At 37.1% G+C, this 24,659-nt stretch overlaps 1 protein-coding gene across 1 annotated transcript in view; it reads right to left on the bottom strand.

The window, feature by feature from the left end:
* PREX2 (phosphatidylinositol-3,4,5-trisphosphate dependent Rac exchange factor 2) overlaps positions 1-24,659 on the bottom strand; it is a 261,658-nt gene that overhangs the window by 24,577 nt on the left and 212,422 nt on the right. The window contains exons 36-37 of the mRNA XM_058668713.1: positions 9,049-9,115; positions 8,598-8,788 (exon numbers count right to left, since the gene is read on the bottom strand). Coding sequence (XP_058524696.1) covers positions 8,598-8,788; positions 9,049-9,115 — 258 coding nt within the window. The remainder of the gene's footprint in view (positions 1-8,597; positions 8,789-9,048; positions 9,116-24,659) is intronic.

The raw sequence follows: 24,659 nt of genomic DNA, 5'->3' as shown, positions 1-24,659 counted from the left end.
ATTTAACTGCCAAAGTGGAGCTTTCAAAAACCAAACATTAATGGCCTTGGTTCCCCTGTAATGAGGATGAACTTCTGATATAGAAATATTTCCAGGTGGGAAAACAGAGCAAGCAGGACTAGGCCTTTGGTATAGCAGTGTAGATGGCACTTGGGATTCTGCAGCCCAAAAAACAGCATCTAGATTTGAGTGCTGGCTCTCTCTATATATAAATATAGCAATAACATATATATAATATATATATATAACATGTATATGTTATATATAACATATATAATAATAAATAGCTATAATATATATGAAAATAACAATATTCATTTATTCTTATTTGAAAGGCAAATTTTCAGAAAGAGAGAGAATCTTCCATCTACTAGTTCACTCCTCATAACAGCTGGAGCTGAGTCAATCCGAAGGCAGAAGCCGCCTCCAGGTATCCCACATGATTGCAGAGGCCAAGGACTTGAGCCATCCTCTGCTGCTTCCCCAGATCATAAGCAGGAACCTGGATGGGTTGTGGAGCAGACAGGACACCAACCAACACCCATATGGGATGAGATGCTGCAGGTGGAAGATTAGATTATTATGCCACAGCCCTTTGGATCCACTTTTGATTGAAGCTTCCTGCTAATGAGCATTCTGGCCAGAAACACACCACAGCTCGGGTATTTGATGCCCGCCGCCCTTATGGGAGAGGGCACTAAGTTCCTGCCTGCTGGTTCTCAGCTAGGCCAGCCTACTTTGTTGTAGGCAAGTGGGTTCCCACCAGAGGGAGCACCTCTGTCTGTCTCTGCTTCCTGATCTTTCACATGCATAAGGAAAAATGAATTTTTTTAAATAGACGAGATTATTTGTTTCAACTAAGAATTCTATCACCGCAACACAGTTATAGATGTGCCAGTACATGTGCACACAGAGATATTACATATTTAGTCTCCGTTTAACAACATTTGAATTTGCAGTATAATAGCATCAATCTAATAACTCACAAATACTCAGGAAATTATTGTTATAAATACAACTATAACCTCTGGATATCCTTAAATGTTTTCAACATTATCGGCTATTCCCAGACAGGCAGAACTACTGAAATCTTCCCAAGACCTTACTAGGTTCCTGTGCTTCCTAGTCTAAGAGCTGAAAAACAAGAGGTTAGTGAGTTTTTGGAAAGCAAGCAAAGATACAGCAGGCAGAAATGCCTTGTGCAAAGTATCCAAACAGAATGCAGAAGCCCGGGCAACAGCTGGAGTGAGCTCCTGGCAGCAGATGCACAACTGAATTGAATCCTCCGCTCACTCCATCTATCTTCAGGCAAAAAAACAATTGAGTTTAAGGGGAACATTTTCAGCACTGCACAAAGAATTAACCATGAAATTCTCATTAAAGATAATGGGAATTTGTATTACAGCATTGAATACATTCTCTCAAAGTTCTTGGTGTGTATCTTTAAACCAAGGCCTAAAAATCAACTGCCAGGCCAAAACATTGCACATTCCTTCTACTTTTCTGTCCAGGCAGCTTACAGAGTGTTTTTCATTGACATGCTTTCCTTGTGACAGAGAACACAGAGGTGATGTCTGACTGTTTGGGGCTGGGTGACTGAGTAATTAGGCACTTAGGCCATTTGTTATGGGCGAGTGTCTATGGATATTAGACTAGCTGTGTGTAAGCAAGGACACTAAATACCTGTGATGCCAGGTTAGAATCAGCTTCTCCACCTGCTAGCGTCTTTGCTGGGTTATTTCAGCTTTTTTGCCTCTTGGGATTTAACTGAATGACCTGGCTACCTCTTCCAGCTTCTTGAGGTTCCTTACCACCTCTAATTTGCCACCAGGTTTTTGTCCTTACTCTGCTGAGGGTCTCTGATGACATCACCACTCCAGGAAGGGGATAGTGTTGGATTTTCTTGTGCCTGTATGGTCACTGCTTCCTCTCTGACCTGTTTAAGGCACCAATAGGATTTGTTCTCATGCCTGTCTAGTCAGTCCTCAGGTATTCCACCCTGAGGCACCTCCTCATGGGAGGCACAGAGGAGCAGGGAAACAGCAACATCTCTCTTGGTATGTACTCCCTGGGGCCATAAGGAGTCAAATGGACTAAAGGCAGTGAGAATCAGGCTCCTGTAGGGGAGGCTTGCTTCTCCCCAGGGTCTGCCTTTGGAATGTGGAAATACCAAGCCCAGTGCCTAGTTTCTAGTTTTACCATGAGAATCATGAAAAGATATAGATTTCACCCTTCTGGGTTGTTAGCTTATCATGAGAATGCAAATAATTGACTAATCACACCCTTTTGATGGTTTTTGTTGAGTTTTGTCCCCACCCTCCAATTGATCGCTAGCTGCTGTTGCATGATTTTTCCTTCCAAAATTGTGCTTACTTTAAGCACATTTTTAGGTATTCAACCAATGGAATCTCCCATGCTGACTCCTGTGGCAAGAGATTTCTGTCTTTAACAAGTCTTGTTTGGCACACTGATTTGTCTGCATGGAAATGCTTATTCCGTGTGAGAAAGAACCGAGGTTAATTTCCTCCTTTGCACCCATGCCCTACAGCAGTTACTGTCTCACCTGCTATTGGTGTTTTTCCAACAATACCTCTTTTCTATTTCTAGTACTCAGTGTATTTCCTGAAAATTCTAGCCAATGTTTAAAGCCCAGACTGACTGTATCACTGTAAATTTATGTCCAAAAGCAGCCCCTCTATCCCTGTACTAATTCATCACTCTCATGCCTGTTTTTCCAGAATTCAGAGCTGTACTCATATATGCCATGAAGGGGATTCAAGAAGCTCATGGAGAACACATACTGACTAGCACAAAGTTCAGAGTTTCTTCTTGGGAATGTACAACATCCTAGGTCATAACACAATAGACTTTTTGTTTTCTGTTTTACTTAGCCAATTCCTAGCAACATAAAATTCAATTGTCTCTATCTAAAATTGCTACTGGAGCTCTCAACACTTTTTTTTAATGAAAAAAGAAATTATATACAATCAAAAATCTTCTTTTGCTTACTGAATTCTATCCTGCATTTGGAAATCCCTGGAGATTAAACCTACTCTTCTCATATAGTATGTTTTCACCACGTAGTACAGGAAAGCTGCAGCTTCATCAGCTACCCTGTGGGTATTCTGATTACCTAAGCCAGGTTACCTTGAATGTTCTACTTTCAGAAACTTCTGCACTACCTAATCTGGGCCTATTTGTCAAATTGTCCTTTCATGTCACACTAATGACAGAATAAACATTACAAGAAAAATTCCCTTAAAAGATCAAACAAGAGCATTTTTAAAACTAGTTAGTTAACAGTTACCTGAGTAAGACTTTTGCAATTTGAATCAGTACATTATTTGTCTTCATTTGAAATAAAAATGACTCCACTAATCAAATAAATAATACACATTTCTAATAATTTCTATATTGTAGATATTGGATTCCATCTCTTTAACAAATGCTTATAATCATACTTGAGGTCCTGTAACTGAACTCCAAAACATTAACAGGAAATGCACATTATCTTTATTTATTTATCCGCTTATTTATTTATGTTGAAAAGCAAAGACGCAGAGAGAGAGAGAGAGACAGACACAATCTTGTGGTTCATGCTCTAAAGGGCTGGGTCAAGCCTAAGCCAGGTCTTTCATGTGACTGGTAGGGGTCTAAAGACTTGAGATACCACCTACCGCAGCCTCTTGGGGTGAGCCCTCAGAGGACACTGGAATAGAGTGATGTTGATTCTCAAACCCAGCTAGCTTAACTGCTGCTTCAAACACCACTATTGCTTTTATTCTACAGCTCTGTGAGTTTTTATTCAACCCTCCCATGCTCTCCATAGGCTTTTCTTGGTGAGGCAAGGAAATGAAGAGATGACTCAGAATGAAACACACAGTGCTAGCAGGCCCAAAAAGTCACAGATTACCAACTTCTGTGACCTAGGCAGGGTTCTACACTCCAGGGAGCTAAAGCATCAACAAGAGTTTGGTGTCTGTGAAGCCCTGCTGCACACTGGCCCTCCTATTAGTGTGGCTACAACCTCCCCTTGGGCAACAAAAAAGGGGGCCCTGTCTCCTGAAGAGATTCACCTTCACAATAAAGCACAAAGATGGAAAGTAATGCTCGTGTGTGGCTCTTCACTGACTGTGTTCAAAGACATCACAGTCTAGTCAAAACCAAGAGACCCACAATCCAATCTCCCACATGGCCACGCCAAGGCTCTCATACCACTGACAACCGATCATTAAAAATACACAGAAACTAGAGAGTACCAATCCCTGAAACAAGTCCTGAGAAAGAAATACTGATTCCAGATGTCTTGTCCTCATTAGAAATTTCTTTCCAACAGGCTTTATCTTCTCAGGTACCCTCTGCAAATTTCTAGTCACTTGTCCCCACGGCTGAAAGAAGCATAAACTAATATAGCAAGAGGAAAACAGTATCTATGTTTTTGGATCAAGTTAAACTAATGCCTTTGGTTTTATAACATTTGCAAAATACTGATTTACATTGTCTAAAGATAACAGTTGGTTATTAAGCAGTGGTGAGAATAATGAACCAACCAAAATGCTGCAGTGAATGGAAGGATGCCACAGTCTGAAGCAAAACCAAAAGGTGGAAATCTTGCAGTAAGCGCTTTGTAACAGATAACTGGTGCAGATACAAAAGAGAACTTCAGAAGCTACATTGCTCATTCAACATCTTACTAAGGTTCAATTTGGCAAGAATGATTTTGCCTTCAAAGCAGGTACTTGCACGATATAAATAGCATAAATCTTTGCAAGAAAAGAAATTTGAAAAGTATCCAATGCTTTCATTTGCTAATCAAGGAGTATAAAATAATGCATTAATAAACTACAACTGCATATCTAGCAAAGAAACACAATCTTTAAATGAATTCTAACACCCTCTGAAGACAAAGTAGAGAGTACTGAACCACACAACTATTAAACCTATTAGTTATTGTGCACATGAGGAAAATCCTTTTGGGAAGCTAAACAGCAAAATATCAATAAAAAAGTTTTAGGCTTTTTCACATTGTAATTTTACCTAGAGGATTGTTGTTATTTCAGTTGTTTTCATTTGGCCTAAGGAAAATAAATTTGACATCTGGGGGTGGGTGTTTGGCACAGCTATTAAGACAGCCCCTGGGATGCCTGCCTCCCATGTCAGAGTGCCTGTGTTGGAGTCCATACGCCTCTTAGGATTCTAGTTTTTGCCTAATATGTACCCTGAGAAGCAGCCAGTACCAGCTCAAGTATTTCTAGCCCTGCCACCCACATGAAAGACCAGGATGGAGTTATGGACTCCTGGCTTCGACCTGACCCAGGCCTGGATATTGTGGGCATTTGGGAAGTCAATTAGCTAATAGACTATTTCTGTCTGTTTCTGCCTTTAAAATAATAAATATTTTCAAAAGAGAAGAAAGGAAAAATCCTCCCATTTGCACAGCAACAGATTTAAAGATGCCTCATGTTAGCCTTATGCAGTAGGGTTGGAAGTGGTAAACTGAGAGTTGGGAAGATTGTGCTATACCAACTGGCTAGAATATTATGTAGCAATAAAAAATGGATACTGTTTCAGTCTGTCTTGTGCCACTATCACAAAATCCTTCAGACCAGGCATTTGTAAAGAAGAGATATTTATTTTGTACAGGCTTGGTGGCTATGAAGTCCAAAGTCAAGTGAGTAGAATTTGTTGTAGGACTTCTTCATCTCATGACACAAGGCAGGAGGACAAGAGAGTCAAGAACAGAGAGCAAGAGAAGGCTAAACTCACAACACATCCCCGCGCTAATGCTATCAATTACGATTAGTCCCATCTTGTCAGGCCATACGTCCCAACGCTATGGCGATGCAGACGTCTCCTATACAGGAGCTTGGGGAGTATATACAAAGTCTATGTGCACATTTTAAAAATGTATTTATAATTGCTAAGAGCATAAGGCAGGTTATTAAACCATATGCTATGGTCTGAATGCATCCTCCAAAACTCATGCTGAAACTTTATCTTCAGTGTCACAGTATTAAGAAATGAAAGTGGAAGTGATTAGGACACAAAGCAGCTGCCTGCCTCTTTTGCTCTTTTTCTTGTCCACCATATGAGGAAAATTTTCAATTACCATCTTGGAAATTAAGCCCTTCTTAGACATCAATCTGCAGGCCCCTGCACCTTAATACATTATTCAGTGTCAGGTATTTGTTGTAATGGCACAAACAGCCTAGGACACTAACCTAGATTAAAAGATGTTTACGTATGTTGTTGGACAGACTGGTGAGAGATGATGCAAAGCTAGTTTTCAGAATAAGAAATTTCCTGAAGTTTTCTTTAACTATCTTTTGATCTTGTTCATACTGTTAGAAGCAAAAAAAAAAAAAAAGATATTTAAAAAGACAGTCGCATTCTCTTTTATGATTTAATGGCAATGAAAATTACCAGCTTTAATTGGATGGCAGGAGAAAACAGCTATGAAAGTTGGTCAGAACACTTGTAGTGCCCAAAAGAATCAGCAGTGAAGGAATCTGATTAAAGAAATTATGCAAGGCAAAATGCTGTGAGAAGATCTTAATAATTCATCCTGAATTCTTTTCCTACTAATCTCATATTCATTGCTGCTTGCATCCTTGGCATCTGATTCAGGCTGGCATTAAAGCTTCTACACATTAATGCTAATTAAATCTGCCTTTTCATACTGAAAAACCACCCTGTTTCCTTGAACATCAAACATATGTGATACAATTCCACACTTTAAAAATCATTTTAGATCCTGTGTTTTTGCACAATAAAACCAGAAAAGGCAGAGATTTGGTTATCTAATGTTGACTATTTCTCATCTTGATTTTAAAAGTTAATGATAAAAATAGCAGATATAACCTGATGCCACTAAGGTAAACCTGCATGCGTAATGCTTGTGCAGGTGTACAGCTGCATGGTTCTCCTCTCTAGCTGTCAGAATTAGAACTACTAAAGGATTATTTCAAGAACAGCCTTCTGTGGGATTCCGGATGCTGATATAAATTAGCACTCGTTTTATCATCATGAAAAATCTAAGTATAGCATTCAATGAAAAATTAAACATTATGTCAAGCCCTCATTCTATTCTGCATAATAAAAAATAAAACTATGCTTTTCACAAGGTTTTAACTTTAAATCCAGTGTCTGTTATTTGTGCTTATATGTTAGTATATTTCTCCTGAAACGAACTGAATAAAGCTGTATTTATTTTGTCTTTAAAAAGAAACAAAAACTATTCCAAAGGTTCAGTGTCACTTGTGATTCCAACACAACTCACCCAAAATAGAGAAATTATGCAAGAACTGCAGAAAGTTGATTTGTTTCTATTTTAGAATAACTGTCAAATTCTAAGAATTCTTAATAGAATATAGCTAAGAATAATTTGGATAATGGGGTCACAGTCTCTAGGGATAAGACAACTTTAATTATATTGATGGATCTCATTAACATGATTGGCTGCATTAAGCTTTAATTGCATTAGATGTGGAAGGAAGGCCATATGCTTGCAAGTTCAAAGTCTAACAGGTCTTGTTGGTTGTTCCCATGGATCCAATCAAGGCAACGGCATACTTTTGAGGCCATATTTCACACAGCATGCATGCTCCTGCCTGAGGCCATTCACATTGCTGCCCACTATGTTCGGGAGACATTCCTCTGAGATAGTTGTGTGACTCAGTCCGTCACGTCACGTCACGTCACGTCACGTCACGCCGGACTCAATAGCATCACTCTCTTGGGAGGTACACCACTTTCTTATATACTGATACATTTTATTTTTCTTACTTCCTGTATTTATTCCACCTAAAACAGTGCATATTTTTGTTTACTTTATCAATGGAGACTTTATTCTTTCAGTGAAGTGATCTCAATTTGAACAGTATTGGAATGTAATTGGTACTCCATGCACCAATTACACTCAGTGTACTGACTGAGTGAAAGTGAAAATAAATGATAACAGAATGAGTAAACATGATTTTATCAGTTATAAAATAATATTTGATTCAAGCAGTTGTTCCGTTGTTAATCGGTTTAGAGTAGAGCACAAAATATATACCAGGTAAAATAAAGTGGGGCTAGTACTGAGGTGTATTAAGTAAGGCCACTGTTGGAGGCACCAGCATCCCAGGCCGCTCAAGTTTGAGTTCCATCTGCTTCTCCAATTTCAATTCCCCTCCCTGCTAATACACCAGGAAAAGTTGTTGAAGGTGGCCGAAATCCCAGGGCCTCTGAACTCTCACAGGAAACCTAAAAGAAGCTCCTGCATCCTGGTTTCTGACAGACTCATTGTGGCCATGTGGGGACTGAACGGAGATGGAAGCGGTCTCTCGCTCTCCCTCTCTCTCCAATGTTGACTTTCAAATAAATAAATAATCCATAGTGATATAAATGTGGGATTGTACTTATTTCTATAAATTAATGGTCCCTGAAGATACAAGAACTAAAACCAGAAAACATCCAAAATGTTATTCCAAAGACATCTGAACCCTTTCAATGTTTCCGGTTTTGATTTCATGGAGTCAAAAATGTGAAGAAAAGTCCCTCCAGGCAATGCAGCCTATCCAAGCAGCCAGGAGGGTGGGAACAGAGCCACATACCGATGCACACCACTGCTGCACATGATGACGTGGCAGGCTCCTAGCCTGTCGCACAGCTCCGAGGACACGGAGAGCAGGCCAACTCCGGAGGCACTGCAGGCTGTATTTGCACAGGCAGCTGTGCGCTTGGATCTGATGAACGAGGCTACCAGTCGATAAAGTTCATCCAAAGCATTGAGAGGCCTCATCAGCTGCAGGAAAAAAACAAATGGTACACATCCAGTGCAACGTGTTTGGTAGAAATGCTTTCAGTGGAAAACAATTCACACCCGTTACAGCTTTTGAATGAACAATCTGAAATATTTTGTTATAGATGTAAAATGATCAGTATCTACAAATTTGGATAATTATGTGCTGCTCAAAAATAACAGAGGTAAAATTCAAAAAGAGAGGCATGTAAATAATAAAGTACCAGTAAACATCACTATTTATTATTATTATCTTTTTTTACCTTATCTACATAGGCAGCTTTGGATGTGGAGTTTGACGGTGAATTTGATTTGTCCAGATAGAAGGCCCTGTAAAAAAGAATCCATAGAAGTTATCAATTTTTGTTAGAAAAAAAACCTTAAAATGCAGGGAGACATTCCAGTTTTACTCACTTATTTTTATAGACCAGTGAATAAACAAAAGCAATGAGCACTACAATGGCTGGGGTTGCACAAAAATCAGATGTTTTCTTTTATAAACAAGATTAAACATCCAGCTATACTGCATATTTTAAAGCTTTAAAGAATCATTCATCTGTGTCCACTTTTGCTATAGGTAATTTAACTCCTATCTCATAAAGCTATCAAGAGAAAATCAGTGCAGATAAAATACCAAGAAACATATACAGCACAGATGAAGTGCTTAATACTTGTAATATTATTTTAAAAATCAGAATACATTTTCTTGAGATTGTTGGAGAAAACTATACAGTTACAACTACTTTAAAATATAAGCTTATTAAGCTTAACAATACTCCCAAAATGGAGTATTGACTCAGCTGGGCCTGGTCAAAGGCACAAACCAGGGACTCTATCCAGGTCTCCCAAATGTATGGTAAAGAACTAAGTCTTTGAATTACGCTCCAATGCCTTCCCAGACGTACTAGATAGAGGTGAGCTGGACTGTAAGTGGAGCAGCTGAAACTCAAACCTATAATCCTATGTGGATATCTACATCACACAATGGCCACAAGGGTTTCATTTTCTCAAACAGCCCAGTAGTGATGATTAAATTAGTGCATGTGACAAACTAGGAACTGTGCTAAGCAAACAGGACTCAACAAGCAATAGTGACTATTGTTAGAATGTACACAGAGGAAAGCATCTATTGGAAAATTCTTAGAAATACAGGAGAATAAAATTAAGGCCAGTGATTACCGCATGTAAAGAAGTGAAAATTAGGTTGGATATTTGAATGTGTATATATATATATATACACACACACATACATATACACATATGTATATACATGTATATATATGCACGTATATATATACATGTATATATATGTATATATGCCCATATATATGCCCATTATTTGTGCACAAACAGAAGTTTAGTATCAAAAGAAAATAATAGCTTAAAGAAAATAAGGATGCCACTTAAATGGTTTAATCAGGTGTGTTCATTGTAGAACGGTAATTTTCTAAGCCTTGAATCATCTGGGAAAAAAAAAGTATTTTGAACAAGGAGCCTGTAAATCATTATGACCTCTAAGGAAAGAGAACTGCTACACCAACTGCTGTACTAAGCACTTTCTTTATTCTGAAAGAGATGTTCTTTAAAAAAAAAAACAAAAACAAAAACAGAATGCTGCTACTAATTCAGCCAGTTAATTTAGACCATGTTGATCTGATTCTGCTATACTCACTTAAATTGACTTGACAGAAATATTTAAATCAATGGAAAAAGTTTTTAAAGAAAAAATTAGTGCCTGTAGAGTAAGTTAGAAAAATAACATTTAGGGCCCGGCAGTGTGGCTTAGAGGCTAAAGTCCTCGCCTTGAAAGCCCCGGGATCCCACATGGGCGCCGGTTCTAATCCCGGCAGCTCCACTTCCCATCCAGCTTCCTGCTTGTGGCCTGGGAAAGCAGTCGAGGACGGCCCAAAGATTTGGGACCCTGCACCCGCGTGGGAGACCTGGAAGAGGTTCCTGGTTCCCGGCTTAAGATTGGCGTGCACTGGCCGTTGCAGCTCACTTGGGGAGTGAATCATCGGACGGAAGATCTTCCTCTCTGTCTCTCCTCCTCTGTGTATATCTGGCTGTAATAAAATGAATAAATCTTAAAAAAAAATAAAAATAACATTTATATGGTAAAATGTAGACCACATCAAGTGAAACTTCATTTAGTACCAATATCATCTGGATTCTGGAAAGCAGAAACTAGAATAGAAATGAAAATATAATGATAAATTTAGACGTTCAAGATACTTTTAGTAGACACAGGCTTACTGCAAATTCAGAGTAAAATCTGTTGATACAGACAGGCTTATGCTGGTGGTTAACATTTATTAATCCAAGGCTATGAAAAGCATTGAAGAATTGTATAACACACCTATGTTCTAATGAAATTTAGAGCAGGGGATATGTTCACTTTGATAGTCCTACTTAACAGAAATAGCAAAAATATTCAGTCTACTGATTGCTAAAGCAAGAACTTGAATTTGAGGCTACAACTAATTTAAGGTGTTCTTCACAAAAAAAAAGGCTGCTCAGCCAGATATTTTATTAGCCATAAGTTTATAAGTATTCACAGAGATTCACTGTTTTTCAGAAAATGACAAACTGTGGGCAGAAAATAAATTTCCAATGCACTATCTTTAATTAAAAAAGTCTTACAATGCTCCTTAATCACATTTATGGGAAAAGTTAATGGCAAAATTGGGCTAAAGCCAAAACTGACAGTAGTTTATTATGTTTCTGAGGTTAGTGAGAATGAAGTCATGGTCCTCTGTCTGAATACAGAAATCACATCACAGTTATTTCTAAAGTGCTGCTGTTTATGTGAGGCTGGACACTGGCTTTCCTTTCATGCTGGCACACAGCAGCCTTCAGTGTCAAGTCTTTATAAATCAACTTCACCATGCAAAATATATATATATTATGGTGCCAGTTTTCATTTTTTTCCCTATATGAGAGAGGTGATACTACCAGAAGTTAAAACAAACACTATTATAAATATGAGTATATCCAAATCAAATGATGATAGTGAAATTTATCTTGGAATCTACTGTATACTAATTAATAATAAAGATAAGTGCACATGTATGAATAATCAGAGACATAAAGTAACATGTAACTTAAAAGATATAAAGAGTTACTGATTGCTGAATAGGAATCCATATAAGAATATGGCATAGGGGCTGGCATGATGGCTCAGTTGGTTAATGCTCTGCCTACAAATGCCAGCATCCCATATGGGTGCTTTTCACATCCTGGCTGCTCCACTTCCCATCCAGCTTCCTGCTCACTGCCTGGGAAAGCAGTGGAGGATGGCCCAAATCTTTGAAATCCTGCAGTTTTGTGGGCAATCCAGAAGAAGCTCCTGGCTCCTGGCTTTGAGTAAGCTCTGTCTCTGCTTCTTTTTTTTTTAGATATGCCTTTCCAATAAAAACAAACAGAACATTTAAAAATATATATGGCAAAAAGCTAAACTTGGATAGATTGATGGATGGGTGAGAAACTGGATAGAGTGCTGATAGTTGAAAATGATAAAGCAACATTAAAGAAGAAGCAGCCCTGCTAATAAACGAGTAAGCATAGGAAGGATGAAACCAATTTGATTGAAGAGTATGAGATAAAGAATGTTGGTCAGGTAGGCTGCATCTGTATTGTGATGAAATTAAATGCTACTTTAAACATTAACTTTTTAAGCTTTAAAAAGAAATGTTGCAAATGAAGACAGATATCAATTAAAAAACCCTAAATGAGTGGGGAAGATATGTGACCCCTAAAACAAGAATATTTAGGGCATTCAAAATTGAAAAAGACTTAAAAAATGGAAAGCATCCTTTCAAATTTATGATAAAACTATGATAATGTTAGTAAGAGACTGCTGTTTATGACAGAAAAGAAAGCAATTTTGGGAAACATCAAGATTGGTTTATATAGAGCAAGGTAAGTTAATATGCTAATTTAAAAATTAGGAAAATGCCTCTTCAAATGCAGAAATAATGGGTTTTCCTAACTCAATTGATCTGGTTTTAGAGCCAATGAAGACTAAGTTTTCAATTAAGTTTTTGCAACAATCCCATTTAAAATGCTAGAAGCAGATCATTTTGACATGGAATAGATATACATGCTAAATGTATGGAAAAAAAGTGGTATTTTATTCATTCATATTTTTCCTTCACATTTTCTAGGTATTCTGGAAGATTCCGCATTTCTAAAAGGCATAGGAGCTTCTGGTGTTTTGTAAACAGATCAGACCAGATATCCGCTACATTCTTGCTTCTTCTGCAGCTCTTTGCTTGTGAGATCATCTATAGTCATTTACGGAAATGTCTCATCTAAACAGACACTTACATACTCCAAATATTGTGTCTTTCCCAAAAATACTCTGAATTGTACCCGGTTGCCTTTGTACATTCTGCAAGTATTTTGCATTTTAGTAGTTACTCTGCATTTCAAAAAGGAAAGGTAACAGCAACTAGACAATCACGAATATTGTTCCTAGACATGATTAAATATGTCATCATTGCCATAATACAGCAGCTGATCTCAGACCGTGACTGATATTCCATGAGTATTTGTTACAACTGTACTGACTACCACAACAGCCAAATTAGGCTGAGAAGTATCACTATGTTCCTCAATCAGTGTTGAGAAATAGTTGAAACTGGTTCATTTTTTATAAATAAAATATTATATAAATAAAGTAGGAAAATATATAAAATATATCATAAGAATATGCTGGTGCCTTGAATAAATAAAAATAGGCAGATGGTTTCAATCTGTGGTCACGTGTAGTTGAAGAATATGAAAGGGAAGGTAGCAAATGCTAATTTGTACCTCCAACTCATCTATCCTTACATTCACAGCATTAGTCCTCACTTTTCTGGAATACATTTTACATAACATTGCATTAAGATTATTTCAGATAATCTTGAATGACTCTGGATGTATTTTGGTCAACCCAAGGTTATAGTTGTCTTACCATTGAACAACTTCATTTTTACTTGAGTTTTGGGGTATGATAACCTATGTGACCAAAAAGAACAAGATTTTCTTATGTAAGTAAAAACATTTCTCTTTTAATAAATGTCCTCTCTGATTGATCATGCTGTCATTGGTAGAAAAGACAAACATTATATTCTCTACCATCGTAGATAACCTCATTTCTTTTCCTCTTTGAGGACCTTCAGTGATATGATTGGATTACAATCCTGTTCTCTGTTTTCTAAATGATCTTATACTCCACTTTCACTTCTCATTGTTTGAATCTGCTGGAGTATTAATGTGATAATCCTTTTTATGAGCCTGAAATTACATTCACAGTGTCATGGATGTCATCATCCGTTAAACACAACATCTAAGTCTGTATTCCAATGGTGATACAGAAATAATCAGGAATGTACAGGAAAAGGATCAAATCCTTTAGAGACAGCATTTCCAAATAATTAACTATACAACGTAAAACATATTTCAATATACTCAGAAAAAAACATTAAACTCAAGCAGAACTTCTACTCTTCAACTAATTACTATAATTATGTGCCAATACAGTTTGCAATTCTCATATCAAAGAATAAGCTGTTTGCTACAAAATCATAAAGTCCTGCTGACATTGCTAACAGTAAGTTAACAGGTTGACTCATTTTCACATCTTTCTATGCATATGTCATTTAACTATTTCAAATTTATCTTTCATATTACAGAGGAACAAATACTGTCATTTCATTATGTTACTTTAAATCACTTCAATATCTCCACAACACAGTATTTGAGGGTCTTCCTATCTATTCAAAGTCCTCCAATCCCACCTCTCAGCAATGTGTCTTGCAATGTTAGTGCTTGACCCCTCAATGTACCATCCACATATGAACTTTTGCAACTGTTGCATATTCTTTTTCTTATGCTCGGAATTTTCTCTCATTTCCTTCTTGGAAAAAATGTTATTGCTCCTTCAGATCTTGACTCAAGTATGACATCTACTCTCCTCTAATACAAATTTATCTTACTCTGTTATATTGAACTGTACTTATTCTGTCACTTATGCTAAATTATGTAATTTTAGTGAGTGGAGACCCTTTAAAATGTAATATCCTAATATAAAGTAATGCCTGACCAACAGCATGTGCATCATACTTGATGTAGTACTGAATTCGATCGAGTTGAATTCAATTTTATATCATGAGAGCCAGAAAGATTGTGCTGCAGTTACGCTTCTATAAAACAAGTAAAATACATAAGGCCTGATAGGGAGTGTTTTAATTTTTGGATAATCATCATTGTGCCCATTTTACAAAGAACTCATCACACACAGGAAGATTTTCCTTAAGTTCACAAATATTAATTCACTGAACCATAACACTTAAAGTATTTAACACCCATCAGAGCTTAAGGATGTCTGAAAATCCCCCAGTAAGTGACAACTGCAATCAAGAAAAACATTCTCAGGGTTTGTTGTGAACCTTAGCGCAACACCTTAGCAAGAAATAATGCATTGACATCCTGTTTCACTTCAAATGAGAACACATTAAGATAAACAAGGTGTATACTATCATGCCAAGATTTTAAGCGTCTAAATCTTGGACTTCATACTTTTGCAATAGAATCTATGAAATGCTCAGCTTTCCTTTATTTTACAGAATTCAAGGCCCTAGGGTATAGCAGCAGACACAGAGTAAGTCACAATGAGCATTTAAAATATGTAGGTTGAATAAGGAAGTAAATATTTTCAAAACTTATTGATAAATGATAGTGGTAAACTATTTACAGGAGACTGTGTCTTCAAATAACATTCTGTTTCAAACAGTATCGAATGTCATCTATCATGAATGGTAGCTTCTACAGTTAACGTGCCACTCTAAAATACATGTGTTTGACACACAATCCGCATGTTTTATGCTAACGGCTTTTGAAGGTGGAGTCTGAGAGGTAATTAGCACTAAATGAGCAATGAGTGTGGGGTTAACATGACGTCACCAGAGAGAAGGGAGAACTGAGCGAGCATACATGTTGTTTCATGATCTGCTGCCCTCCACCATGTCATGACACAGCAGAAAGTCCCTCACCAGAGGCTGAGCAAATGCTGGAGCTAGGCTCCTGAGTTTTCTAGTGACCAGAATGATGAGCCAAATGACCTTTCGTTCTTTACAAATTACCTTATCTCAATTATTTTGTGATAGGAAAAGGAAGAAAAAACCCAAGACAGTAGCTATTGGACATTAAAATTGCAGAACATAACCATTTTCACCATCACAAAACCTAGGCTTGGTTTCACTGTTTCTCTTCTGAGCCATCCTTCAAATAAAAGAAAGGCAACTTCTTGAAAAAGCATGTTTTTGCCCTATTGTAAACTTTGTGCTTAGTCAAAATCAGTGGGAGCATCATGGAATGGTTACCATCACCTTCAATACCAAGCAGACGACAATCCAGAAATGAATTTCAGAGATATCTATAGATGTTTACTTCTGCTCCCAAATTTCAGGGAGAGAATAACACAGCTAGAATGATAGGTATAAAGACATCATGAGCTGAATTTAGAGAGACACAGTGAGTGGGGATTGTATCATCTGGAGCTTAAGGGTGAAAACACCTTGGGAAAATAGCTTACACAAGCAAGTGTAGTGAATGCTGGAAGCTCACTACATCAAGTACATCAAGATGCTACTTACAAAATGTGTTTAAACTGTTAGGAGAGTTCTTGTAAATAACTGCTTCCTGTTTTATGTTTGTTTGTTTAAATTTTCAGCAGGTTGACTTTTGATACCAGTGTCTTTTCAGAGTGATGTGATATGAATTCAGTGTTTTTCACACTGTGACACACACACCTCAGCTGAAGAACCTTTTCCTGGAATAGGAAGCCCTGGTACCATCAGACACTATGCAAAAAGTTTTGTAAACTTCTCCTTTCTTTGAACTCTGTAAAGTAGCTGAGACAGCATTCTGCCTCACTTTTTATTAGGTCATTTCACAAACTGTTGGAGTCAAAATGATGAAATCTTCCTATAACATAAAATTATTAAAATTATATTTTTCTAGTGACATTTCTAATTGTACTGTAAAGGGTTATCAATAAAAGTGGCTGCCAATTCTGTGAACTATAATTGTGTTACTTGTTCAGTGGCCAATGAGCTTAGACTTTCATAATAATATAACTACCTCGCTTTAAAAATAAAGGCATTTACTATATTTGCCTAAACACATATCTTTTATGTTCAACTTCTTACCTAATTTATGGTCGCATTCTTGTTTAAAGATGTGATTAAACTATACTTGCATGTAAAAAAAAAATCACAAATTAAGCACAATGCCAGGTGCTGGGCATGAAAAGCTGAATGTAAGATACTATTTATCTACAAAGAATCAACAGTGTAGTTTTAGAAAGAGTGGATGTTCAGTGTGTGTGTGTTGGTAGGGTGGGCAGGAGAGAGATTTAGGGATAGGCTAGAAAAGTCCATTACTGAGCACAATAGCACAGCAGGTAATACTCAGGCAAAGGAAATGAAAAGTCATTAACGCATAAGGAGAATCTTAAAGAGAAAAGAAATGTTCCAGTTAGATCACAAAACTAAAATCTGTGCAAAGCTACTTAGTTCCCTGGAGAGAGGGGAATGTACCAGAAATATTGGAGGGATTACTCAGGACACATGAGTAGTACATGAATGGAGGAGGAAAGAATAGGTGAAACATGAAAACAAGAGAAGGCAGACGTTCAGGAAACAGGGTGGGAATAAAGGGTTGTAGGGAAGCAGGGCCGACTAAGAAATAGCATAGTTTTAATTTATCATTGATTGTGCTATATTGTAGCAGCAGTGAAAAGGTGAATGCTGTGGGATTTTCATTTTTCTCTTAATTCTTATTAGTGATAAATTACTGTAAACTATTTCTAACCATCCTGAAATTTTTATAGCATTCAATGAAAAGATTTAAGAATAAGAGAAGTATTAGCTCCATACTATGATTTATGGCTATAAAGGTATGGTCTTATTAAGTGCATCTAATTATTTCAAATATTTGCTTGAGTACCTACCACTTAGGTACAAAGTGAAGCTTTCTATTTTAGGAAAAATATCAGTGAACAAGAGAAAAAAATCCTCCCCTATGGGAGCTTGCATTCTGGCATGCCTCAACGCTTTCTTTATGACTCTTTCTACACCTGCTTTTCTTTGTTCGTATAAGCCCTTCTGTAGTGCTGCTTTTAATGACATTTCTTTACCTGGAACTAAAGTGAGCTTTTTCTCCCCACTTTAAAATCTACTAGTAGCTCATATTCCATACGCAACCAGTTTTATCTTTCAATAGGATTTTTCTTAATGTGAGAAGGAGAGAGAGTGAGAGAGCGAGGGAGAGAGACAGAGAGACAGACACAGAGAGAAAGAGAGAAACATACTGTTCTCATGAGCTAGTCTACCTCCCAAATGCCTATGAAGGTGGGGACCTGGCCTGACTGAAGCTGGGAGCTAGAAACTCAGTGAAGGCCTCCCAGCTGGGTTTTTGCAGCTGTTACTTCACTTATTTACACTAACTCCTAGAATAGTGATGGCAGGCAGCCTGAACTGGGAGCCAGAGCTGGGGCTGTAACCTAAGCCCTCAGATATGGGGTGCAGGGGTCCTAACCAGCTCCTTAAACACTAGGCCAACCATCGCTGCTGCTACCACTACTACTACTACTACTACTAGTACTACTACTAGTACTACTACTACTTCTTCTTCTTCTTCTTTTTTTTCTTTTTCTTTTCTTCTTCTTCTTCTTTTTCTTCTTCTTCTTCTTCTTCTTCTTATTATTATTATTCCACAATATCTGCTAGCTCAGTGCCACTCAAAATATGGATAGTAGATTAAAGAAATTGTGAGAACCTAGAGACTGGGTATGAATTTACATTTTTCCAACATGGAAACCTATGGCATTTATCTTACTGAAAAGGTTTAGAGACTCTTTAATCAAGTCCCTTGTGCTATGAGGTTTTAGTGTCAATTAGCCAATAATAAGTCAAAGTGTACAAATATTTTAAACAAGGGGGCTTGCAATGTGGTGTAGAGGGTTAAGTTGCTGCCTGTGATGCTGCCATCCTTAATCAGCTCCAGTTGGGGATCTTGGCTGCTCTGTTTCTCCAGCTCTCTGCTCATTCACTTGCAGGGAAATGCAGAGGAAGATGGTTCCCTGTGCTTGGGCCTCCATTATTCGTGAAGGAGACCCTGATGGAGTTCCAGACTCCTTCCTTTACCTGATCCAGCCTTGACCATTGCTGTCAAATGGGAAGTGAGCCAATGGGTAGATCTCTCCCATTCTTCCTAGGAAAACACTGAGGATAGTACATTGTTCTTTGTGGCCAGTACTAATGACAGCCCATGTAGCATCACTAGCTTCAATGGTGAGGTGAGGAAAGTTGACCTGGAGAGGCTGACAACAGACCTTACGTCATCCAGCTTGTGAGAATAGAATCTGATTTTTGTCAATGCTACAGCCTCCACTATTTTCCTACCAGTAAGCAATTGCACGTTATTCACTCATTTCTTTTCATTTATATCATTGCAAACATTTCTTAATGTCCCAAAATCCACTGAAAAGTACCCCCGTCATGGTTTGAATATCCTTTGGTCTATTAGGAATATTACTACATTTTTCCATTTGGTAGATAAGAAATGTCATAGCAGAAATACTTAAGACACAGCTTCTGAAAACTAGCAAGAGATTTGTTCACCTGTCATTGTCAGTTGCTTCCTGAATGCATCTAATTTCACATTTGGTTCCACTGATATTTCAAGTAGATGAAGCCCAAAATTTATTCAACTGAAGCACATCCAAAGGCTTTTAAATTATTAACATGCTCACAATCACTCGCAACATGCTATGAATGGGAATAGAATTACAAGCCTTTCAATTCTATATGTCTAAAATGTCTTGATATATATGAATAGATTTAAATGGAAATATTCTTACATTCAGATTTATTGTATTAAACTATATTAGAATTAATAATAGTCATATAATTACTAATGTTATACAATTACATGTCTTGTAATACAATGCAGTACATATTTGTACACTTTGAAACATAGTAGAAAGAACATGGTTGATGATGCATTGTGATGACATTTAAAATTGGTGCAGATAAATCATTTCTGATGATGTGAATACTCCACAAGGCTCATTCACTATGAGGCCAAAAATACACTGAGTGAGCTTGAGTCACAGTCAGACTCAGATACTTCCTTTTGCTTTCAAGTAACAGAAACCTCTTCTTGCTTTTAATTTCCTAACCAGTCAGTTTGATTTCAGTTGACCCTGCATGCTAATTTGTACTCAGCGGTATCACCAGCATATTTTGAAAGGTACACCCCTTCCATCACCTCCCCACTTAGAGTTCACAGCAAATTATCCACTTAAGACATGTCCTCAAAAAGAGCATTGAAAACATGTATTAAAAAGTAAAAAAGCATGCATGTTTTAAAAAATTGCACTCCTCCCAAAAAACTACCATTTAATTGTTTTTCCATGAAGCTTTAGCAGTACCCTCAGACTGCTTAACCTAGGTCCCTCAGCAGGCATCTGAGATCCTATGTGCCTGCCTCTACCCCGCCTCCTGCTTGGCTTTCCACCCTTCCTTGTTACTTATGGCTCAGCAGAGCCCTTGGGCATGTTCTTCTGGTCCTTGGTAATGCTCTTCTCTTCTCCTCCACCTGGATCCCCACTAGTATCATCTGTTCAGTAGCATCCCCAGAGTCTCAACTGTGCTTTCTGGACATCGTGATGCTGCTGCCATGGTGGTCAGGAGAACTATTTCTCAGTAACCCGCTTTGTACATTGATTCTTCCCATTTTAAGATTAGTAAGAGAACATTGCCTAATTCATTTACTTCTTCCCAAGATTGTGGACACTACTATACCAGCATATGAGAGTAGAACAAATATCACAGAATACTAAGGAATAGCTTTCAACATAGAAATATGAGAAGCTGGGAAGACTCACTTAACCTGACATGACAGTACCCAGTCTTCATCAAGAAATCTGGCACTTCTATATACATAAGTATATATTAATCCTCTATTAGTAGATACATTGTCAGCAGTGACCAAGAACAAAAAGGCTAAGGTGAAAAGAAGAAATAGCTGATAGTGAAAAAGAGAGCAATAATCACGCTAGAGTAAATTCTTAAACAGGGGCATATAAAGCAATCAGAAAAACACTAATTTAGGGAAGGTGAAAAGATCACTCATGGGTGGGACAGATTCATTTTGAGATGTTTTAGGAGAAATTGATAGACTTGGCAAAGGCAATTAAAATTGGAGTCATCCTGGCTTACATGCCAAAGACCAAATCAAAATGAGCTTGATTTTGTTTTTAATGATTAACAGTATTTTAGAAATTTGAATTGATACAAGATAGAACCTCCATCTCACCTCCCTGGTAACACAGGGTGGTCCATCTAACCAGGCAGTACATTTTACAAGCCCAATGCTCTGCTCCTTCATGCAAATTAAAAGTTTCAGTACAACCATAGTAGATGTTGCTAACTAAAAATCACATTGCTAATATCAAAATTCCTGGACTCAAGTCATATTTCCTGACTGGAATACAAGAAAAGTTTTTAAAGACAATTTATAATTCTGACGTCTTTGGGCACTTTAACAAAATAAATGAAGCCTTAAATGTGAACAAAAATTAATAGAAGAAAAACAATAGAAAAAAATCACCAATGGAGCTTATTTGACTAAAATACCTTGTGTATGCTTTTATGGTTGATTGCCCTTGAGATCAGATAGAAAAGTCAGCAGAGTTTAAAAGAAATGTCAATGTAGCTTGCAAAAAGTACTTTCATCACAAAGTATATTTCCATGGTTTTCATGATACGCTTCTTTTCTCTTTGATACTCTCAGCTCTAATTCAAAGGAATTTCTGAGTACAAGGAACTTGGATTATCTCTTTGCTTTGGTGCAAATAATACATTTTCTCCGCTTGGAAACAGAAAACAATAGCTTTTCTTAGCAACAAAATGGAGGTGACTCTTCAAATGATACCTTGTGGATAAAGATTATTTTTATTTGATGATCCTTCTCAGCCAGTATATCTACTCATGTTTATAAATATTATCATAGTGAAGGATTTATTGCAAAAATGTGGAAACTCACAGCTCAGTAATCTAAATTCATTTGTTGTATTTACTTAAAAATTTCCTTTAGGGCCCAGTGTGATGGCCTAGCGGCTAAAGTTCTTACCTTGAAAGTGCCAGGATCCCATATGGGTGCTGGTTCTAATCCCCACAGCCCCGCTTTCCATCGAGCTCCCTATTTGTGGCCTGGGAAAGCAGTGGAGGATGTCCCAAAGTTGTAGCATTCTGCACCCACGTGGGAAACTCAGAAGAGGTTTCAGGCTCCTAGTTTTGGATTGGCACAGCTCTAGCTGTAACAGTCATTTGGGGAGCGAATCACTGGATGGAAGATCTTCCTCTCTGTCTCTCCTCCTCTCTGTATATCTGACTTTCCTATAAAAATAAATAAATCTTAAAAAAATTCCTTTAAATTCCCTATATGGCTGAGTAGTATTCCACAGTGTATCAAACCACATTTTCTTTATCCAATCATCTATTGATGGACATTGGATTGATTCTGCATCTTAGCTATTGTGAATTGAAATGCAATAAGCATTGAGTTTAGCAGTCCCCTCAGTCAGCTTGACCTAGGTTTCTCAGAGGGTATCTGAGATCCTTTGTGCCTGCCTCTGCTCACCCTCCTGCAAATAGCTAACTCATTTCATTTCAATAGTACTCAGCCATTAAAAAAAAAAAAAAAGAATGAAATCCTGTGTTTTGCAACAAAATACTTGCAACTGGAAACCATTATGCTTAGTGAAATAAGCTAGCCCAGAAGAAAGAAAAATACATTTTCCCTGACTTGTGGTGACCAACACACTGACCAAAAAATTTAATCTAAGAGTAAAATGGATACTTTGAAATTTGATCATTGTTTATAGCCTTTGCCTATGCTTTTGAGGGACATGCTTTTTTCTACCTGTTATTGGTTGATGTATTTACCTAATAGAGTGTTAAGCCTGTGATAATGAAGTGAACTAAAAGTATGTCATTCTAAAATTTAAAGAAAAAAAGAAATAAGGAAGGAGGAGGGTAGGTGGGTGGGAAATGTAGGCAGGAGAGAAGGGTGGAGGAACAACATTATGCTCCTTAATATGTATCATGACACATAAGAAATTATTTGCATTATATATAAAATATTTTTAAAACAAAAATTCTTTTAAGGTAAAAATAAAATCAGTATTACTTATGAGCATATCTTTTCAAGGGCAAATGAATTAGTTGGAATGCAAATAAGAGTAAGTGGAGCCCAGGCAAATTAAATAAAAGTATATACATAAATGTATATGCAGCTATTTCACATTCCCAGTAAGGTGATGGTGCTGAGGGTTAATGGAATTATAGCATTTTTCAAGGAAAGGAGATGTGCTGCTCTCAAGGTGTCATTACAATTTCAACTTTATCTGCTCTTGTCTCATGTGAAATTTATGAACCTTGGCAATGTTGATGAGTTTTCTGGAGAGGTCTCCAACAGAGTCAGCATCTGCACCCTTCAAACAGCATGGAAATTTTTCGATGTTAAGAGAAATAGACTGGGTACAGGAATAAATTCAATAAAATGATAATATCATAAAAATGGTCATTGTAGTCCAATTACTGTGATTTAAAATTCAAACAGCTTTAATAATAACTACATTTCAAGCACAGTGTGGAATTAGGACGAGGTTGTTCCCACACATACTGAGGAATGCATGAAAATGTTCACAAACTTAAAAAAAAAACCCTGCAAATGAAACCAAAAAAGTTGGTAAGTTTTAAAGAAGAGTGATTAATTCCAGCCAAGAGTGCAATGGAAGGCTTCCTGCAGGAAGAGGAGTTAAAGATGGGTCCTAAACAATTATACTCTTACAGAAAATTGAAATGGAGTTAATGAGTGTTTTGAATGAAGAACTGAAGAAAAATCAGATGTTAAAGGAGGTAATGGGGCATTCAAGATCACTTAAAAGCTTAAAGATCACTTCGCCAAATAATGCATTCCTGAAACTCTCAACCACTTTGTCTTATCCCAGAAAGATGGATTCCCTTCTTGTACACATGCATGGCACCTCAGACCCTACATAATCAATGTATAAATTGTTACTGAAGTTCTGTGATACTGATCTTAATTCATACTAAGTTTATTGCTATGTAACCGAATGAGGTGTTGTCCATGGTGCTTGACAGACACACACAATCTGTTGAAAAGATATTTGTTCAGTGGTTTCTTTAGTTTTATTTTGTATGACAAATTGGCGCTCAGGTACAGCTTCTGTTTTGCAAATGATAATAGTTTATATATTTCATACACAAGAAAGAAGTCTACAAAACTTTTATGCTTTATAAAGAAATTCACTTTTTATAGAACGTTTTGTTTTGCAATGCAAGCATCACCTACTACATAAAACAAAGATTTATAAATCAAAAACTCTGTAAGCTCAATAGGTAAAGCAGAAAGGAACTGAACATACAAGCTTGGTTTATAGCTCATCTTAGATGGCAGGAAATACAGAAGTACCTTAGGCAAAAAAAGAAATTCTGTTGGAAAACAGTAAAAAGAACATAAAACTGCTGGAATTTTTTGGTTAATTTTAAAAAGTCACATCACTTAACTTTAAAAGCTGCAGTTTTCTGTGGAAAAACAATTTAATGCAAAGGCATTATGTATATACTAAGTCACACTCTAACTCTCTCATTCTCATGCTCTTGTTCTCAGAGTTTATTAAGCTCATACTCTTGTATATTTATGGTAGTTTTCACAAATAAAAGCTTTTCAGTTTTAATGTGAATATTCTGTTGCTATCCAAACAAGAGATGGGGAGCAGAGACCTCTGAACAAA

This window comes from Ochotona princeps, chromosome 9 (genome assembly GCF_030435755.1).
Source record: "Ochotona princeps isolate mOchPri1 chromosome 9, mOchPri1.hap1, whole genome shotgun sequence".
NCBI lineage: Eukaryota > Metazoa > Chordata > Mammalia > Lagomorpha > Ochotonidae > Ochotona > Ochotona princeps.
The sequence above is the reverse complement of the archived record's forward strand: the minus strand, read 5'-3'. Positions and strand labels throughout refer to the sequence as shown.